General features: G+C 44.6%; 1 protein-coding gene across 2 annotated transcripts in view; it reads left to right on the forward strand.

Annotated features, from left to right (window-relative positions):
* Positions 1–18925, forward strand: part of PIKFYVE (phosphoinositide kinase, FYVE-type zinc finger containing) — an 80461-nt gene that overhangs the window by 47784 nt on the left and 13752 nt on the right. For both annotated transcript variants that reach the window (XM_033170338.1, XM_033170346.1), the window contains 13 exons: positions 913–984; positions 2021–2192; positions 3777–3955; positions 5825–5938; positions 7488–7596; positions 8711–8865; positions 9787–9877; positions 11051–11111; positions 12439–12594; positions 13675–13795; positions 14672–14767; positions 15959–16042; positions 18222–18313. In XM_033170338.1, coding sequence (XP_033026229.1) covers positions 913–984; positions 2021–2192; positions 3777–3955; positions 5825–5938; positions 7488–7596; positions 8711–8865; positions 9787–9877; positions 11051–11111; positions 12439–12594; positions 13675–13795; positions 14672–14767; positions 15959–16042; positions 18222–18313 — 1502 coding nt within the window. The remainder of the gene's footprint in view (positions 1–912; positions 985–2020; positions 2193–3776; positions 3956–5824; positions 5939–7487; positions 7597–8710; positions 8866–9786; positions 9878–11050; positions 11112–12438; positions 12595–13674; positions 13796–14671; positions 14768–15958; positions 16043–18221; positions 18314–18925) is intronic.

Here is an 18925-nt window from a genome sequence, read left to right on the forward strand (position 1 = left end):
TTTGAGTGTGCTTGCTGCTGCCGCTGCAAGGATTCACCCTCTGCTGGTGGAAGTTCAATATTGCATCTCTGCCGTTGCAGCTGGAAGATCCAATATAGCAGGCATGTCCAACAGGTAGATTGTGATCTACTGGTAGATCACTGGACGTCTGTGGTAGATCACTGGTAGATCACTGGCTCCCCCCAAAGAAGCTCAGCAACTTTGGCTCCCCTAAAAAAAACTCTACATCTTTGCCCTGAAGCCCCCAAAACAGGGCTTTCCTTCCTAAAAAAAGCTCAACTCTGACCTGAACCCCCCAAAACATGGATGGCTTTCCTTCCTTTAAAAAAAAAAAGCTTGACCTGAACCCCCCCCCCCAAAAGGGAGTAGATCACTGCCAGGTTTTAACTCAGCAAGTAGATCTCCTGCAAGTTGGCCACCCCTGCAGTATAGCTATTTCCAAATGCATTGCAGTCATTACCTGTGCCTTTCACGTTTAGGCAGAGTGTTCTTTCTGAATGCTGCATCCTCCATGCTTTTTTTCCTCTTTGTAAGGAAGAATGGGATAGCCGCATTGCTTCCACACCATGCTGTAATGTAGACCAGTGTTCTTCAACCTTATGGCTCATGTATCATGATATTATCCCCAGATAATGGTCGGGGATGATGGGGATGTAGGGAAATGGCTCAGCAGCTTTGCAGGTGCTACATCGTGACATAGTTTAATGCTGATAATTAATGGGAAGTAAGTTCAAGCTGTGTCTGGTATTGATTCCCCCCCCCCATGGCTTTTATGGACCCTGTGCCTGTCTCTGGAACCACACTTTGATTTATCTGGTGGTCAGAAAAAGTACAGGCCTCCCTGAGGGTTGTATTCTACAACCATTCTCAAAACCACCCAAAGAATCATTGTTCTGCTCTCGGTCACTTTAGGATGGTGGTTATGGAGTTCTATGGGAAGAATGACCTCACCCTTGGTGTGTTTCTAGAAAGGTATTGCTTCAGGTAAGAAATTTCAGCTTTCTTAGATTTCATTTATTTCATAAAATTTATGCACTGCTTGAGTGTATATAAAAAAACCTGCAAAGTGGTCCCTCTAAAGTACCGTCTGTTCCTGAATATAAACACTTGAGCCGTAGCGGTTGAACAGAGGAGATAGTTGAGGTGTTCTTCAGCGCTTGGAGAAGGATGGAGACAGTAAGCAAAAAGAAGGCTGCCATAATGTGGAGAAGACACAAGCAGACCTCCTGAGACAAGGTTTTCTCACGCTGTATAAACACAGCCACTGTAAGGAAGTGCATGGATCGTCTTCATAATACAAAGAGGCACAGCATAAAATAAAAGAAGGAAGCAGCGGACCCTTCGGAGCTCTCTGGTGGCCCTCCAGATGTTTTGGACTCCCAACTTCCATCATGCGCTGCCAGCATGGCCGGTGGTTTATTTTTATTTATTTAGCAAAGCAAAAATATGCCACTTAAATCAGGAATATAATTATTATTATTATTATTATTATTATTATTATTATTATTTATTTGTACCCCGCCCATCTGGTTGGGTCTCCCCAACCACTCTGGGCGGCTTCCATCAAATATTAAAATACATTTAAAATATCAGATTAAAAACTTCCCTAAACATTATATATATATAATCTCCGAGCAGTCAAGAATAATAAGTATCAATCAAACACAGATAAAATCAGCAAAGCTGAAGGAAACCCCAGAAATAAATGTCTGGCTTGCTAAAATAAAGCTTTCAGCTGGTGTCTAAAACAATATAGCTAGGATGCCAGCTTTACGTCAATAAGCAGGGAGTTCACAAAGCACAGCTGCTGCCACACTCAAAGATCTGACTCCTCACAAATGCAGGCGGAGCCTTTTGTGGCCCTTGCAAAACTGCAAGCTCCCCTGTGTCACAGCAGTTGAGCGTTGTAGTCCAGCAGCTCCTAGGGGGTCCTTCCCGTTTCCTGCCCCTACTTCGGACTGAAGAGGTTTGCCAAGTGAAAGACGTTTGCTTCAGTTTTTTTGCCCTTTTTCCTTTCCAGGCCTTCCTACCAGTGCCCAAGCATGTTCTGTGAAACCCCCATGGTGCATCACATCCGCCGCTTTGTCCATGGGCAAGGCTGCGTCCAGATCATACTGAAGGAACTGGACTCCCCAGTGCCGGGCTACCAGCACACGATTCTCACCTACTCCTGGTGTAGGATGTGCAAGCAGGTAATGAGAGATCTCCGTTCTGCGGTGGTGGTTTCGTTTGGTTTTTTTGGAGTCAGTTATATCACAAGCTTTTGTATCGTGAAGTGGACTTTGAGTGTGGATGCTTGCTTTGTGTCCAAGCTGAACACACAAAAATTACCCAAAGGCCACCTTTCTTCCGAGTTCCTGCCTTTAATTCAAAGTAATCTGCGAAGGGCATGGTTGCATGTCCTCAATTAAGATGTCTTAATTGTGATTCAAGGCAAGTTTAAGCCTTGTACCCTTCATTCTCTTGGCAAAAACTTTGTTTAATCATACCAAATACCGTTTGTATTGTTTTACTATCAAGATAATAGTGACTGCCTACAGGACTCTGTTATGAAGATCCTGCCCTCCTCAGGAAAAACCCCAATTTCTCTCTCCCTTTCCTCTAGCTTAGTGTTCAAATTTGCGCAGTTCTAACCCGGGTTTGAGGTGGGTCTGCAAATTCAGGCTTTAGGAGGGAACCTGGTTAGTGTCGCACATTGGGATTCTAAACCAATATGAAGCAGAATTCATGCCTGTGGGGCAAGGAAGTGCTGCTTCTGAAATTGGCCTTGCAGACCATGAGACATGGACTGGACTTCTGGACAGACCTTTGTTGTGGGGGCAGGAGAAGAAGACCCCCCGAAGATGGAATTTAAGAGTTGATAATTCATGAACTGCTGGGGCAGCATTCTTATCCACTCGTGATGTGTGGAGATCACCCTTCTTAAAAAGAGCTGTCTTCTAAGTAGAGTAATGGTAAAGGTAAAAAAGGGTAAAGGCCCCCTGGATGGTTAAGTTCAGTCAAAGGCAACTATGGGGTGCGGCCGTCCATCTCGCTTCAGGCCGAGGGAGCCGGCATTTGTCCACAGACAGCTTTCCGGGTCATGCACCCAGCATGACTAAACCGCTTCTTCCTATTAGCATTTGTTAGGGAGACTTCGCATTTTTCGTAAAACACCACGTGAAATCATTTCTGTTACACTGTATAAAAATACTGCATTTGAACTTAAAATTAAGTTAGTAGGCCTGAATATGATACTTTGCATTTATGCTACACTTTATACATACTCTAATCTTCTGCTGTACCTTAAAGTAGTGTGTGCCAAGGAACAGTATACCCATAATACACGTGGGTGGCTGAGGCTGGGCGATAGCAGCTTGCCTAAGCCCCGTCCTATATGTTTATGCACAGAGATTTCAGCTGGAGACCTCCTAGCAGCAGCAGCATAATAAATCGGTGCAAGTGAACAGACTGCACCAGCAGTGCTTTCATGCTGTGAGAGAGCGTGCCACAACATGCACTGTTTGTGCTTTTTGAGAGTTGTGTTTTTCGGCAGCCAGACTTCCAAGTCAGCAGTTTCGTTTGCTACCTCTGTCCCAGTGACACTGTTATCTAGAGGTGTGCTGGCCTTGTTGTTTTGCTGAGTCCTATATATATCAAAGCTATGCACGGGCGTGTTGTAGATTCTAAGTCACACCCAAGAACTGCTGAAGGCTCATGTTAAGTCATAGGTGTGGCTTGGATGGATTTTTCTGCGTGTCCCAAAGTGCTCAGATAAAACCACTAACTTTTTCCAGGTAACACCAGTAGTTCCGCTTTCCAATGACTCCTGGTCCATGTCCTTTGCCAAATACCTTGAGCTGCGCTTTTACGGGCACCAATACACCCGAAGGGCCAACGCAGAGCCCTGTGGCCACTCCATACATCATGACTACCACCAATATTTCTCCTACAATCAGATGGTGGCCTCTTTCAGGTAAGAAAACTTTCCCTCCAAAGGTTTATTACCGCCCTCTGCAAATTCAGGAGATAAGTGGCCTGGTTTTATTTTATTTTATTTTATTATTTATTTATTTTAAGAAATACATATTTGTATAAACACCTGCAATCAAAAATACAATAAATATATGGAGTAACGTGTCATCCTTTTAAAATAATAATAATAATAATAATAATAATAATAATAATAATAATAATAATAATAATAATAATATATTCTTTATACCCCGCCCATCTGGCTGAGCTTCCCCAGCCACTCTGGGCGGCTCACAAACAAATGTTAAACCAATACAGCGTTAGATATTAAAAACGTCCCTAAACAGGGCTGCCTTCAGATGTCTCTTAATAATAGGATAGCTGCTTATTTCCTTGACATCTGCTGGAAGGGTGTTCCACAGGGTGTATAATAATAGGCCCATTGACGTCCAATCTGTGATATATATATTTTTTTGTAGAATTAGCCAGTGAAGCAAATAACAGTTAAACCATAGACAGAACAATTGAAAGAAAACAATCAAACACAATTAGTTTTGTTAGGATGCGTGGAGTAGCAGATCATAAAGCCCACAAGCCATAATGTTAGTGGGTCAGCAAAACATCATCACAGTATTTTATAATTCTAAATTTTGGTGAGGTTTTGATGTAGGTAATTTTTACTTTAATCTTTTGTTTTCATGCTAAGAAGAGTTGTAACCTATCCACCGCAGCGATGGTGTTGGGGGTTGGGTAGGGATGGGAGAATGGCATGCTGGTGCCTCTGCCAGTGTCCACTGATGGAGAAGAGGGCTGTTGTGTGGGGCTTCACTGTGACAGAGACCCCGGCTCTGCCCAGGTTGTCGAAAAGCTACTGTCTCCAGTAGCACATGACCCTGAAAACAGGGCGTTTTGGGTGTGGAGTACTGATAGCTTTAGATACCCCAAGAGGCCCCTCAACTATGCCAACCTAGAGTTGGCCTAGCACAGAGGAAGGAAGAGACACCCACCAACCTTCTGCCTTGGCCACCAAGAACTGGCAGAGCTTGATCTCAGGCAGTGGATCCATTTCTTCTTTCCTCCTCGGCTCCATATAGGATTGCTCTGCTCAACATGCTGTATTGTGTTTTTAATATTTGGTTGGGAGCCGCCCATTCAAGCGTGATTTTTTTAACCCCGCTCTTGTTTTTAATCTGGTACACAAAGAACATGCAGGTGAAACTTGAAAAATTAGAATATCGTGGAGAAGTCCATTTATGTAAGCAATTGTTTTCATTAGCTACTGGAGTTTAATATATGAGATAGACTCGTGACATGCAAAGCGAGATATGTCAAGCCTTTGTTTATTATAATTGTGATGATTATGGCGTGCAGCTGATGAAAACCCGAAAGTTGAAATTGTGAATTTGGGGTTCTCATCAGCTGTATGCCATAATCATCACAATTATAACAAATAAAGGCTTGACTATCTCGCTTTGCATGTCATGAGTCTATCTCATATATTAGTTTCACCTTTTAAGTTGAATTACTGAAAGAAATGAACCTTCCCACAATATTCTAATTTTTCGAGTTTCTAAGCTACCCCCCTCCCAATTATTCTTGTTTATTTGTCCTGAATGAAATATTAGCACCCAACAACTCAAAATATCCCAGCCTCTCTATTTTCCCATATTTGAGCAGGAGGCATGACCACCGTTAGCAGAAACTAGTGTTTTCCAGTCCTCCTCAAAATATCGTTTCTGATTCTGTCTTACAGGCAATTCACAAGCCAGTTTGTTAAAATTTAGGGGTCCTGAATTTCAGACACCATACAAAACGACGCCTGCGTTAACAGTGTGACCCAGTTTGAAGATGTGTTATGTTCTCTTCCTAGTTATTCTCCTATACGGTTGCTAGAGGTGTGCGTTCCGAATCCCAAGATCTACATAAAACGTCAGGTTCCGCATAAGGTTGCCATGCTTCAGGACCTGAAGGATTTTTCTCAAAAGTAAGTATCTGCGTCTGTTCTCTGCCCCTTCCCCCTCCAGATTAGTGTATGCCCAACCTGATAATGGCATTTCCATTATGGTTCTTTAACTGCTATTGCCTTGCATTGGATTGGTCGTGTTCTCATGTTACAATAAATGATAGTTCATGGTTTGCCATGAGACATCACCTGCCTTCCTCTTTCCCTTAGTGCAGGTTGGAGCAACAGACCACGGTCCTTTGCCTTAGCATTATGTCTGGACCAGGGATTGCAGTTTGTTTTGCTCCAAATGAAACTCGGTGGTCTGTTCTTGATGTGGCAGTTGTGATTTGTGTTCCAGGATGTTCTGAGCTGATCAGGGGTATTCTTGTGGCCACAGCCAGGTCATATAACGCTGACCCTATACAGATTCGGGGTTTGATTATGAAAAGTAATTACAACGTGTTGACATATTGCAGTTGGGTAGAACTTCACATCCCCCTTAAGTTCCTTCTTCCAGCCACTTCTCCTCAGCAAAGAGGCAGTGAGATGGACCGACTTGGTGGGGAGATGTGATAAGCGATATAAGAATGATGCTTGGCCCTTCCCCTAGTTCAAGATCCACATTTGCATCTCAGAAGTGTACCTCTTTGTTGTGATAGTTGAAGAATCTAAATTTTGAGAGCCTCCTACCCCAGTGCAAGAATGTTTACATCTGATAGGTGGAGTCTTTGCTTTGACATACCTTATAGTTCCTTTAGACAACAGCTATGATGCATTTGTAGGGATGCAGGTGGCGCTGTGGTCCAAACCACTGAGCCTCTTGGGCTTGCCGATCAGAAGGTTGGCGGCTCGAAACCCCGCGGCAGGGTGAGCTCCCGTTGCTCGGTCCCTGCTCCTGCCAACTTAGCAGTTCGAAAGCACGTCAAAGTGCAAGTAGATAAATAGGTACTGCTCCAGCGGGAAGGTAAACTGGGTTCTACTCTGGAAGCGGCTCAGTCATGCTGGCCACATGACCCAGAAGCTGTCTGTGGACAAACGCCAGCTCCCTGTAAAGCGAAATGAGCGCTGCAATCCCAGAGTCATCTGCGACTGGACATAACTGTCAGGGGTCCTTTACCTTCACTTTTTATGATGCATTCAGGGCTGTGTGTACTTTTAAGAAGCTGAAATTTTGTACTGGGACAAAATCCAAGTTCTGATTACATTTGTATAATGCAAAGGAAATCAAGCATTTTGTTTTGTTTTATCATTTTGCATCGTTCTGCAAAAAAAGCTTTGCAGGACAGTGAAGCACCTCACCTAAAAACAAAAAAACAAAAACAAAGCCATGAGCTGCGCAGATGTGACATCATGTGTGTTTTACCATGTGATTACATTTCTGTGAGGATACCTGTGCTTTTGTGCTATCTCAGAGTATCGTATATGCCTGTGTGAAGCTGCCTAGAGTAGCTCAGGCCCAACAGGTGTATAATCACATCCCATAGTATTCAAGATTAAATTCTCAACGGGGACATGTAGGAGTGGGTGTATTGTGGCAAAACCTGAAAGGTGCGCAGTTCCGTTCCAAACTTTGGCATCATTGTTTTAGGGTGTCTCAGGTATATATTGCCGTCGATGAGCGCCTCACCTCTCTGAAAACAGATACTTTTAGCAAAACAAGAGAGGAGAAGATGGAGGATCTTTTTGCCCAAAAGGAGGTAACATATTTTGGATGTATTCTGTTGAGAAAAGCACATTAATTATATGCAATGTTACAGGTTTGCTCAGTTTGCTAAATGTAGCAGGCTAGCAGGATTCTTGCATCACAGCCAGCAGACCCAGGGTGCAGCTTACATGAGGCTGAAGAGAATGATGTGTGGAGGACAGCAGTTCTACACTCTCAGCCAGCCTTCTCAACCTTGCCCCCCCCCAGATGTGGTTGGACTACAACTCCCATCATCCCTGGCCACTAGTCCTGCTAGCTAGGGATGATGGGAGTTGTAGTCCAATGACTTCTGGGGGAGCTGAAAGCACTTTGAGCATTGGTCTTGAGTTCTCTCTCAATAAAGAGTAGTGGGAAATGATATATAATTAATTGAAAAAGATGTTTAAAATAACATCTGTAAAAACAAACAAACCCAGAAGCTTTCCTTTTGGGAATTACAGGGACAGAACTATCCAAACTATAGAAATTTATTCATGTATGCCACTATGGCAGCAAGAATGTTATTTGCCCAAAAATGTAAAGTAGAAGAACTCCTGATGAAAGAAGAATGGATACAAAAACTTATGGTATACACAGAAATGGCAAAACTTACAGGAAAAATTAGAAATTAAGATAACGAACTTTTTATAAAAGAATGGAAGTGGTTTATTGAATATTTACAAATAAACTGTAAACAGATAGGAACATTGGCGGGATTATTGTAATAACTTGCAGTTTTTTAAGCTTATACATTTAAAGTAGATGAATGAATGATCAAGTTAAATTAATTTGGAATATGCAGAAAATATAAAAAATAAATTTAAGGAACCGCAGAAAGAGGGGGGAGGAAGTTGAGTTTCGAAATGTTAAAATGATTGTGGAATTAATTGAAATGTATAAAATTAAAAATCATGAATAATCTTTCCCTGCTGGTTTTTTTTTTTTTTTTTTTTTTAAAGATGGGTTTTACCTACTCAATATTATTCCTCGGCAGAAATAAGCATCCCTTTCTTGGAGGTTTGATCTGTGTTTGATAGCTTGCTAGGAAGAGACATTGCAGACAGGTCATGGGTAGGTCTTTGCCCGAAAAGAGCCTTTGCAATGTTTGTATCCCTGTCTTTGGATAGATGGAGGAAGTCGAGTTTCGCAACTGGATAGAGAAAATCCAAGCTAGGATGCTTTCTTCGTCCCTTGACACTCCTCAGCAGCTGCAATCAGTTTCTGAATCTCTAATAGCCAAAAAACAGAGCCTCTGTGAGATGCTGCAAGCTTGGAATAACAGGTGAGTGAGTGGCAGCTATTAACCTTCTGGTGCTCCTGCCATCACCAGCCATGACACAGCCCTCTGCAATGTTTCCCCTCCATTGGATGGCCCTGGCTGGTGCGTAATTTCAGTACTGTGTCATGGATAGACTTTCTCAGCAAAGCAGGGTTCCCCCACCCTCTCAATTTGTCAGTTGCAGGCATTGAAAAGTACTGGGTTTCTTTGCAAAAACTGTCTTTCAAGTAGATCCTAGTGTGAATTTGAGAGGGATGGCATTGCTGTAAACATACAGACATCCTGCTCACAGATAAGCCACACAACCACTGAAATTTATGTTTGAATCGAAGCATTTTTAATGTTTACCCTGTTGTAAACATTAAGGTAGTGCGGGGCTACTTTTGATGGTGACCTGGAAACTGCAGTTAATCCAGAATGTGGCAGCTAGACTGGTGACTGGGAGTGGCTGCTGAGACCATATAACACCGGTCCTGAAAGACTTACATTGGCTCCCAGTACGTTTCTGAGCACAATTCAAAGTCTTGGTGCTGACCTTTAAAGCCCTAAACGGCCTCGGCCCAGTATACCTGAAGGAGCATCTCCACCCCCATTGTTCAGCCCAGACACTGAGGTCCAGCGCCCAGGGCCTTCAGGCGGTTCCCTCACTGCGAGAAGTGAGGTTACCGGGAAGGATGCAAAGGGCCTTCTCAGTGGTGGCACTTGCCCTGTGGAACACCCTCCCATCAGATGTCAAGGAAATAAACAGCTATCTGACTTTTAGAAGACATCTGAAGGGAAGTTTTTAAATGTTTGATCTTTTATTGTATTTTTAATATTTTGTTGAAAGCTGCCCAGAGTGGCTGGGGAAACCCAGCCAGATGGGTGGGGGTTTAAATATTATTATTATTATTATTATTATTATTATTATTATTATTATTATAGGTTACAAGATCTCTTTCAGCAAGAGAAAGGGCGGAAACGTCCCTCAGTGCCGCCTAGCCCTGGGAGACTGAGGCAAGGTGAAGACAGCAAGGTAAATGGTTTCTGTTCTTCATAGTAATGAATTTGAAACTGCAATTCTTATTAGGCCAGGGGTGGGGAACATTTTCCAGCTCCAGGGCCCCCACCCCCTTTCATGAGTAACCTTACGGAGGCTGCCTAGCAGAGGTGAATAAAGCAAGGGGCAAAAAGTGGAGAGAGGAACAGGTGCCGTTCTCACCTGTGTACCGTGGGAGGCATTCCAGCCATGGAAAAGTCACAGGTTTCTGCACATATCTCTGTCTGTCCAGGCCAAGCAAGAGGTGTTTGCGCAGTTCAAGGACACGCTCCAGCCAGACAGAAGCACCTGAAGAGAGCTCAGAGTAGGCTAAGGAGAAGGTGTGGGCTGAGGAGAGTCTCAAGGCTTCCATTTGGCCACTAGGGTTCAGGCTCCCCACTCATGTTCTAGGCCTGCTGAGGCACAGCTCCATACAGGAGCCGCACACATTTCTCGGGGGAGACCGGTTTGCGTGCGCAGAATGAACAAGTGTCGCTTGTGTCTCCTCCCCCCCCCCCTCTCCCGAGCTTCCGAAGTATCTCTGGAGGGGACATGTGACACAGGCTGAGCTTTTCCGGCACAGCTCCTAAAACATTGCACACACTAGAAGTTAGTTGCCTTCCCACCATGCAGGTGCTGATGAGCTGACTTGACGGGTGATACAAGTAAACGGGTTGATGGATTGCATGACAGCCTGAAACTCCAGGGTTTATTTCGTCTTCTGATTTTATGGCTCAGCACTGAGCACTATTCTGTTGGAGGCGAGTCCCACTGAGTGAGTCCAATGAGAAGAACTCAGTTACAGATTTCCCCATGGCCTCTGATTGAACCCTGTGACAGCAGGATCCCGGAGTTGACTGATCTTTTGCCAGATCTAGCAGGGCTTTCCTTGTGTTTTTATGTTCTTGCTTGCTTCCAAATAAGTGTGCGTAGGTGTGCAGCCCTGAAGTCCACTCCAGTTTTCACGGTAGAATGAATGGAGTAACTTTTTTTGGTTAGTCTTCACCGGAGTTAAGGTTTCAGCTTGTGAAGGAGGGAAAACCAGAATTAGGCATTGCTTCTTTAATCATCAAGGTAACTTTTGGGTAGCAGTGTAAGTTTCGGTATCCGTATTGCCTCCAGTGAGTCCAAGGGAGAACAGGCAAATGCAGGTTACTTTTTATTCCACAGATCAGCTCAATGGATGCCTCTCCTCGCAATGTTTCTCCAGCACTACAAAATGGCGAGAAAGGTATGTTTGCCTTCTCTAAGAAACTTCAGCCTTTCATTTATTTGTTAGGCTGCTTCTGAACGCCCCTCGGTAAGCTTGCATCTTTCTGAAACAATTGCGTCTTTTGTTTTGTTCTTCTTTATTAATAAAGGCTAATATTCCTTGGGTTTAGATGAGGAAGAGGAAATAGCTTGTGTGGAAATGAGAATGTCCTTTTGCACAGTATCCTTATGCTTACTTAAATCTGCTTTTTGGAATGCTTAGCGTACCCACAATACCTCACTGATTTGTTTCCGTTGCAGTTCGCTGTCACTCCTTTCATATTCTCACAAAGCAAGTAAAAAAATTCCTGAAGATTCCAGCCAAGAATAAAGTCAGACTCCTCCTGTGAGTGTCTGGCTGGTGCAGAGATTTCACTAGTCAAGAGTTCAAAGGGCTAATTATTAGCTGTATGCCATGCAGTGCTTGTGGGTTTAATCATGGACTCCCTTCCCATGCCCCATAATTTGAACACTGCCTAGAATTGAGAAATAGGTTCATTCAGTGTCTCTGTTTAAGCTATGCCCACACAACTTGTGACCCTCTTAGACCGCTGCAGTCCCAGGTTGGCAGGGAAATCGGGGGTGGGGGTGAGGGCTGCTGAATACCTGGCAGGCTGCCGTTTGTGGCTATAGTGAGCTGCAGTCATCTTGGCAGTGAGCTGAAGAAAATGCCCATTTTACTCTCAGTGCAACCATCACTGAGATCTTTGTTTTTAAAACAATTCAGTCCCCCAGTTCTTAGATTGCAAGGTTGCTTCAGTGTAATTTGACTGTTCTGTCATGCATGGTCAGGAGTAAATAAGGTGGCATCAGAAGACCCAAGCCTAAATCTCAGCTCATTTTCTTTTAGTTTCTGCATCTTGGTTAAGAAAAACGCTCTTACTGATATGAGCTTATTTCTCTCTCCTGACCCTGGCTTTTACCTTTTGTTTATTTCTTCTTTTAAAGTCTTCTTTATTTAAAGTCTGTTTTCTGTTTGTAAATGTTATCGTTCATTTTTCTACAAGTTTAGCTACTTTGGATTTTAAGGATAGAAAGATAGGTAGATAATAGGAAGAACTGGCTGGTTCCTCTTGCAGATGAAGGGTAATCCAAGTGTTAAAAATGGAAGGGATGCTTATTTGTGTGTCCATTTTCCTTTTTCCAACCTATGCTAAATAATTCGCAAGAGGCAAATAGGGAGTGCCTTCAGAAATATGCTGCTTGTATGTTGGGTCAGCTTTTAAGTGATTAACTGGGTGTATGGTTCTCTCTCTCTCTCTCTCTCTCTCTCTCTCTCTCTCACCCCCCCCCCCCCCATTTTGCAGAGGACCGTTTCTTGACAACCTTGTCGAGCCAAAGCTCCACAAGCTCTTCCCTTCTCCAGCTCCCTACCCCTCCGGAAGTCGTGTCGGACCAGCTGACAGGAGGCACCTCCTTTGCCAACGCACAGTCAGAAGCAGACATCGCCAGCGGCTCGGAAGGTACCATCCTCAGTAGTGCCTTTGTTCTGCTTCCCCGACCCCTGCTGCTGGCTGAACCATGCATTTATGAATAAATATAAATGAATAAATGCATTTATTCAATGAATTATCTTCATGGCAGGCTTGGCACTTCTTCCTTTAGCGTATGCCCTTTCTACGTGTACTATGTGAGCAAAAATTGGGCGTTGAGGAGGGGGTGTGCCTCTGGGAGTTGCAGTCCAGCATCGCTGAGAGTTTTGCCATTTTCAGCATTCAGGTTTTGTAGGCTTATGGCTTCTTCTTTTTCAGAACTGCAGAGATTTTTAGACGGGTAGATTTTGTTCACGTTGACACAAGCACAAGACTATCAAAAGCCCCGAGATTGGTTTTTGGCATCGTGAGCTATATTAAAATCACAGTGATCTCTTTGCAGTCATCTTGCTACAAGCAGTGGCTTTAGTGGATAATAATTTAATAGCTGAACTGTCAGGAGTAGCCCAGCTACTCACGAGGAGAGGGAGAGAGGAAGCCCTGCTCAGGAGCAGGGCAGGGAGAGCTGCTCTTCAAGGGAAGACAGCTCACGAAGCTATAGGGAACCCGAGCCCCTTTTGCAAATGGACTCCTCCTCCTCCTCCTCCAGCTTATCACAGGAATTGTCTCCAAGCAAGGGAGCGGAGCAAGGGCTCCGTGACACTGCTGAAAGACCCAGCACCACCAGCCAGACAAGATCAGACAGAAGCCCACAGCTTCTGACACAGGCACAGCGCAGGGGGGCTAGAGGACCCAGGAGACATCGTTTCAGGGTGCCGAAAATCTGGTGTTGGGCGGGGAGCCGAAGGAATGTACTTCCGGATTCTGATAGTGATTGAACGGTCATGTTTTTGACTAGCTTCGCTTGTAAATAGCAATGCTTAATAAATAGCTTCAGTTTTCAAAAGAGGCTCTGTTGTTACTCATGAGCAGTACTGGGGAAGATCCTGACATGAACCAACCAATACGATAGAGATAGCAGGTGACTTCTGAACGTCCCCAGAATAGGCAAATCTGGAAACTCTGGTGTTTTAACAATATTGAGAGACGTATGGTTTATTACTATTCCAGATGTCTTTGATGGGCATTTGCTGGGGTCCACAGACAGCCAGGTGAAAGAGAAGTCCACCATGAAAGCTATCCTAGCTAATCTGTTACCTGGAAACAGCTACAGTCCCATCCCATCCCCTTTGTAAGTAAAATCAACACTACTTGGGAGCAAGTCCACCATGTGTTTTTCCAGGTAGCCGAATTTTGCTGTCTTGACTGTATTGCATGTGGTTGGGTGCAGGGCTGCTTATCTTTATACATTTGATTGTGGGGTGTGTGAAATGATGTTCATAAACATTCCTATGGCGTAATAGTCAGAGGTAGCCAATTGAATGCTCTTGGGCCAAGCTTAGCGCAGAGATGACTGCCTATTGGCCCCTACTAACAGCCACTAAAAGCTCTTCTATTATAAAGGGCTCCTTTATTATACACACAGGCACCACACTTTCATACAAAAATGTCACGGGGTGGAAAACAAACTAAAAACACTCCAGGTTGGCAAGGGATCTCAGGTTTAAAAGGCCTTCAGTACAATCTGATGGTCCTTATAGCTAGTTGAAGAAGGGTTGAAAAGCTGCACTGCTTGCATTATTTTCTGCAGCCTTCCTCTGCAAAACGCAGCACACTCTTCTGGGTCGGTTCCAAGCGTAGTCAACAACACCCACGAAACAATCAGCATAAAAACAGTAATCAAAACACACATCCATCTGTAACATGAATAGAAATATATATATGTAAGCAAACCATTGTTGTTGTCGTGTCCGACTCTTCGTGACCCCATGGACCATAGCACGCCAGGCACGCCTATCTTTCACTGCTTCCCGCAGTTTGGCCAAACTCATGCTAGTCGCTTCGAGCAAACCATTACAATTGGACAATTCAGCTCTACTCCAGTTACGTTGCTACAGCATGAACAAAGAAAAAGTTGTCTTTTTGGCTGGCAGATCCGTTAATGTAGAATTGCTTGTTCTTGAACGTATAACACATTATAGCTTAATCTGTTGTGTTCTCAATGCAGTGAGCCTGACAAGCATTACTTAATGTATGAGCACGAACGTGTGCCTATTGCCGTCTGTGAAAAGGAACCAAGCTCCATCATAGCCTTTGCTCTCAGGTATGTTGGTTTGTTGCGTTTTGGCTTACAGCGTCTTATTCTTCTTACCTCCACGTTTGGGAAATGAAGTGCTTCCTCCTCTGTATCCTTCCATCTGCAATGAGGAATATTGCTAAGATCCATCATGTTTTAGAGACTCGTAGTTGTATATTAGGCACATTAGCAGGTGAGGTTAATGGAGCTCTTTCCTTTGGCACTTAGCCAAGCCTGAGCATTTTTCACAAACACCCAGTGACCTTTTGATGGCTGGCTTTATGTCAAGTGACTTTAGCGTGCTTTAAAGAGTGGGCTTTCTGATGTTCCTTTGACAGGTGTGCATGTGTAAAAAAGCTTGAACGTTTTTGATGAGGCAAGCTAAAAGTAAAACCAGTAGCACTTCTACCCCTTGCTACACGCGAGTGGTGCTGTGGTCTAAACCACTGAGCCTAGGACTTGCCGATCAGAAGGTTGGGGGTTTGAATCCCCGCGACGGGGTGAGCTCCCATCGTTCGCTCCCTGCTCCTGCCAACCTAGCAGTTCGAAAGCACATCCAAGTGCAAGTAGATAAATAGGTACCGCTCCGGCGGGAAGGTAAACGGCGTTTCCGTGCGCTGCTCTGGTTCACCAGAAGCAGCTTAGTCATACTGGCCACATGACCCGGAAGCTGTATGCCGGCTCCCTCGGCCAGTAAACCGAGATGAGTGCCACAACCCCAGAGTCACCTGCAACTGGACCTAATGGTCAGGGATACCTTTACCTTTACCTTTTTACATGCAGTTAGGGCCTCCAGAGACACAGCACTAGCAGAAGCTCTTAATTAAGCAGTTAAAAATACTATTTGCTTCTTTCCTTCCTCCTTCTTTTGCCTCCCGAGTATCTGGGTCCTTATCACTTCAGGTTGAATGATGCTCACATGGTTGAACGTTCTTACGTACCTTCTCCCCCACCCCTAATAACCCCCCCCCCGAAAACTAGCATGCCAAGAAACAGTCTCATTAAACCTTCTCTCTGACATGCCCATTTTTTATATGGAGGCTCTGCAATGGGGCATTGCACCTCGTGAGCCCTCACCTGCAATCTGAAATGACACAGCCCAGACACAAGTGTGGTTCTAGCTCAGGAGGCAAACCTAAGTCCTCTTGTCTTTGCCTGCCACACTTTGAGCTGCGTTGGACAGCTGGTATAACACATTGTATTTGCTTTACTCTTCAGCTGTAAGGAATACAGAAATGCCTTAGATGAATTATCCAAAGTGTCTCTGAAGAGCAATCCTGAAGAGGGACTCCAAACTAACAGGTGAGACAGTCTGCTATCTATCCACTTGCAGCGCATTGAAGTAGTGCAGAAGTCCCCTGACACCGTTCAGATTTACTAGAAACTTAAATTTTTGTTCAGTGTTATATGGATGGGTTAAACCACAGAGCCTATGGCTTGCTGATCAGAAGGTTGGCGGTTCGAATCCCCGCGACGGGGTGAGCTCCCGTTGCTCGTTCCCAGCTCCTGCCTACCTAGCAGTTCGAAAGCATGTCAAAAGTGCAAGTAGATAAATAGGTACCACTCTGGAGGGAAGGTAAACGGTGTTTCCGTTCGCTGCTCTGGTTCGCCAGAAGCGGCTTAGTCATGCTGGCCACATGACCCGGAAGCTGTACGCCGGCTCCCTCGGCCAGTAACGCGAGATGAGCGCCGCAACCCCAGATTCGGACACAACTGGACCTAATAGTCAGGGGTCCCTTTACCTTTATCTTTATATGGTTAGCAGGCAGTGTGCTGAGCTTTATTGTGACCAGGTTTTCTTCACAGCCACATTTTTCTATTATTATTATTATTATTATTATTATTATTATTATTATTATTATTATTCATTCCCCAGCCACTTTGGGCAGCTCCCAACAGAATATTAAAAACACAGTAACACATCAAACATTAAAAACTTCCCTAAACAGGACTGCCTTCACGTGTCAGATAGTTGTTTATTTCCTTCACATCTGGTGGGAGGGTGTTCCACAGGGCAGGCGCCACTACCGAGAAAGCCCTCTGCCTGGTTCCCTGTAACCTCCCTTCTCGCAATGAGGGAACCGCCAGAAGGCCCTCGGCGCTGGACCTCAGTCTACGGGCTGGACGATAGGGGTGGAGATGCTCCTTCAGGTATACTGGGCTGAGGCCGTTTAGGGCTTTGAAGGTCAGCACCAACACTTTGAATTGTGCTCGGAAACATACTGGGAACCAATGTAGTTCTTTCAGGACCGGTGTTATGTTGTCTCGGCGGCCACTCCCAGTCACCAGTCTAGCTGCTGCATTCTGGATTAGTTGTAGTTTCCAGGTCACCTTCAAAGGTAGCCCCACGTAGAGTGCATTGCAGTAGTCCAAGCGGGAGATAATCTACCTCTTATCACAGCAGATGAAGTGCCTCCAAGGACATGAGTTTGGCATTGCTAAACCCAATGTTCTCTCTATCAGTTTAGTCTGGTTTTGGTGCCTGGTCTCTGGCTCTTCAGGGTACCCTCCACATGAAGCTTGAGACTAAATCATTAAAGCATATCTGCCTATCAACAGCCACTTCTTAGCTGAACCTCCAGTTTCAGAGGCAGCCTACCCCTGAATGCCACTTGCCAAGAGGGCAAACAAAGGGGGCGCTTTTGCTTTTGTGCTCTCCTTGTGAGCTTTGCAGAAGCAGCCAGCTGGCTGCTGTTATGAAGGTGGGGGGGGGGGGAGAATGTGGGGTTTGATGAGACCTTGGTCTAATTCAGAAGGGCCCTTTATATGCTCTGAAGGAACTTTTGCCATGACCTTGGAGGCTGGAAGCTGCTGATGAAGACTGTTCCTTCTTACAAGCGATGACAATGTGGTTGTATTTACCGTATTTTTCGCTCCACAAGATGCACTTTTTTCCTCCTACAAAGTAAGGGGAAATGTCTGTGCGTCTTATGGAGCGAGTGCATGGTCCCTGGAGCTGAATTGCCCAGGGGCCAAAAGAAGATCCAGCTTTTTCTTTTACAAAGAGAGAAGGGGGTGTTGAAAGGCTGCCGCTTTACAGCTGATCAGCAAGAGATCCGGGAGAGAGATAAGGTGGCTGGCTCCCTTTCTGCAGAGGAGGCTGTTGGTTTCCCCAGTGACATGTGACTGGCTGATTAGATTATCTGTCTGGAAACTGCAGAAAGGGCTTTGAGCTGCTCCTTTTGCAAATGGGTCTTTTTTTTCTTTGCAAAAGCAGCAGCACAACAACTTTGAGCTGCTCCTTTTGCAAATGGGTCTTTTTTTCTTTGCAAAAGCAGCAGCACAACAACTTTGAGCTGCTCCTTTTGCAAATGGGGCTTTTCTTCTTCCAAAAGAAGATGCACAACTTTGAACTGATCCTCAAAAGGGGGGGCTTTCCCCCTCAAAAAACTAGGTGCATCTTATGGAGCGAAAAATACGGTACATCAGCTGTATTGTTAAAACATAGTGACCCCAAATGCTTTTTTTCTGCCCCCTCTAGTCTGGCTGAAAGCAGAGCCAAGAACAGCAGTCCAGTTCGACTACCTGAGACGAATATGGGGCAGTCAAGCCAAACAGCTGAGGCAGAGCAGCGTAAGAATTTAAATAGCTTGTGGTATCGTGTTTTTAATTTGGAGGTGCAAACAGTGTAGCTTCAGGACTTGATGGTTTAGCAAAGAAAACCAAATATTGAAAATCAAATCTGAGCATAGGCTAGCTGAATCATGCCTAACCTTTTATTATTATTCTGCACCAACCTTGCAGTGTTTATAAATTGTAATATTGATGTGACAAATCCACCTATCGCTAGCTGTGTTCAAGTAGTTTTTCTTGCAGATGCTGCTGTGATGATGAATGAGTTCAGCAACCGTTAAAAGAAAAATAGTTGCTGACTTAGAATTCCAGTACAATTCTTTGAAAGAATAGAAGATCCTGAAAGCCTTTTAAGACAGGGTGTTTTTTTGGGGGGTGGGGGGAGTGCTCCTTTAAGAAGCTAGGAAATTTCCTGTTCTCCTGTTCACTGCAGGGTGGATTCTTAGCTTAATGACACGGCAGATTTTTCAACTCCTTTGCCATACAGCTGCTTCTGGGGTACCTGCTTTCTCCCAACATGGCCTCACCTCAAAGTATATTGGGTGGATTAGGGCAGAAGGCTCCAACAAGTCTAGCGAGGGTCACAGTGGCTCACTGGTTTGATGGCAGCCA

This window comes from Lacerta agilis, chromosome 1, assembly GCF_009819535.1.
Source record: "Lacerta agilis isolate rLacAgi1 chromosome 1, rLacAgi1.pri, whole genome shotgun sequence".
Classification (NCBI taxonomy): domain Eukaryota; kingdom Metazoa; phylum Chordata; class Lepidosauria; order Squamata; family Lacertidae; genus Lacerta; species Lacerta agilis.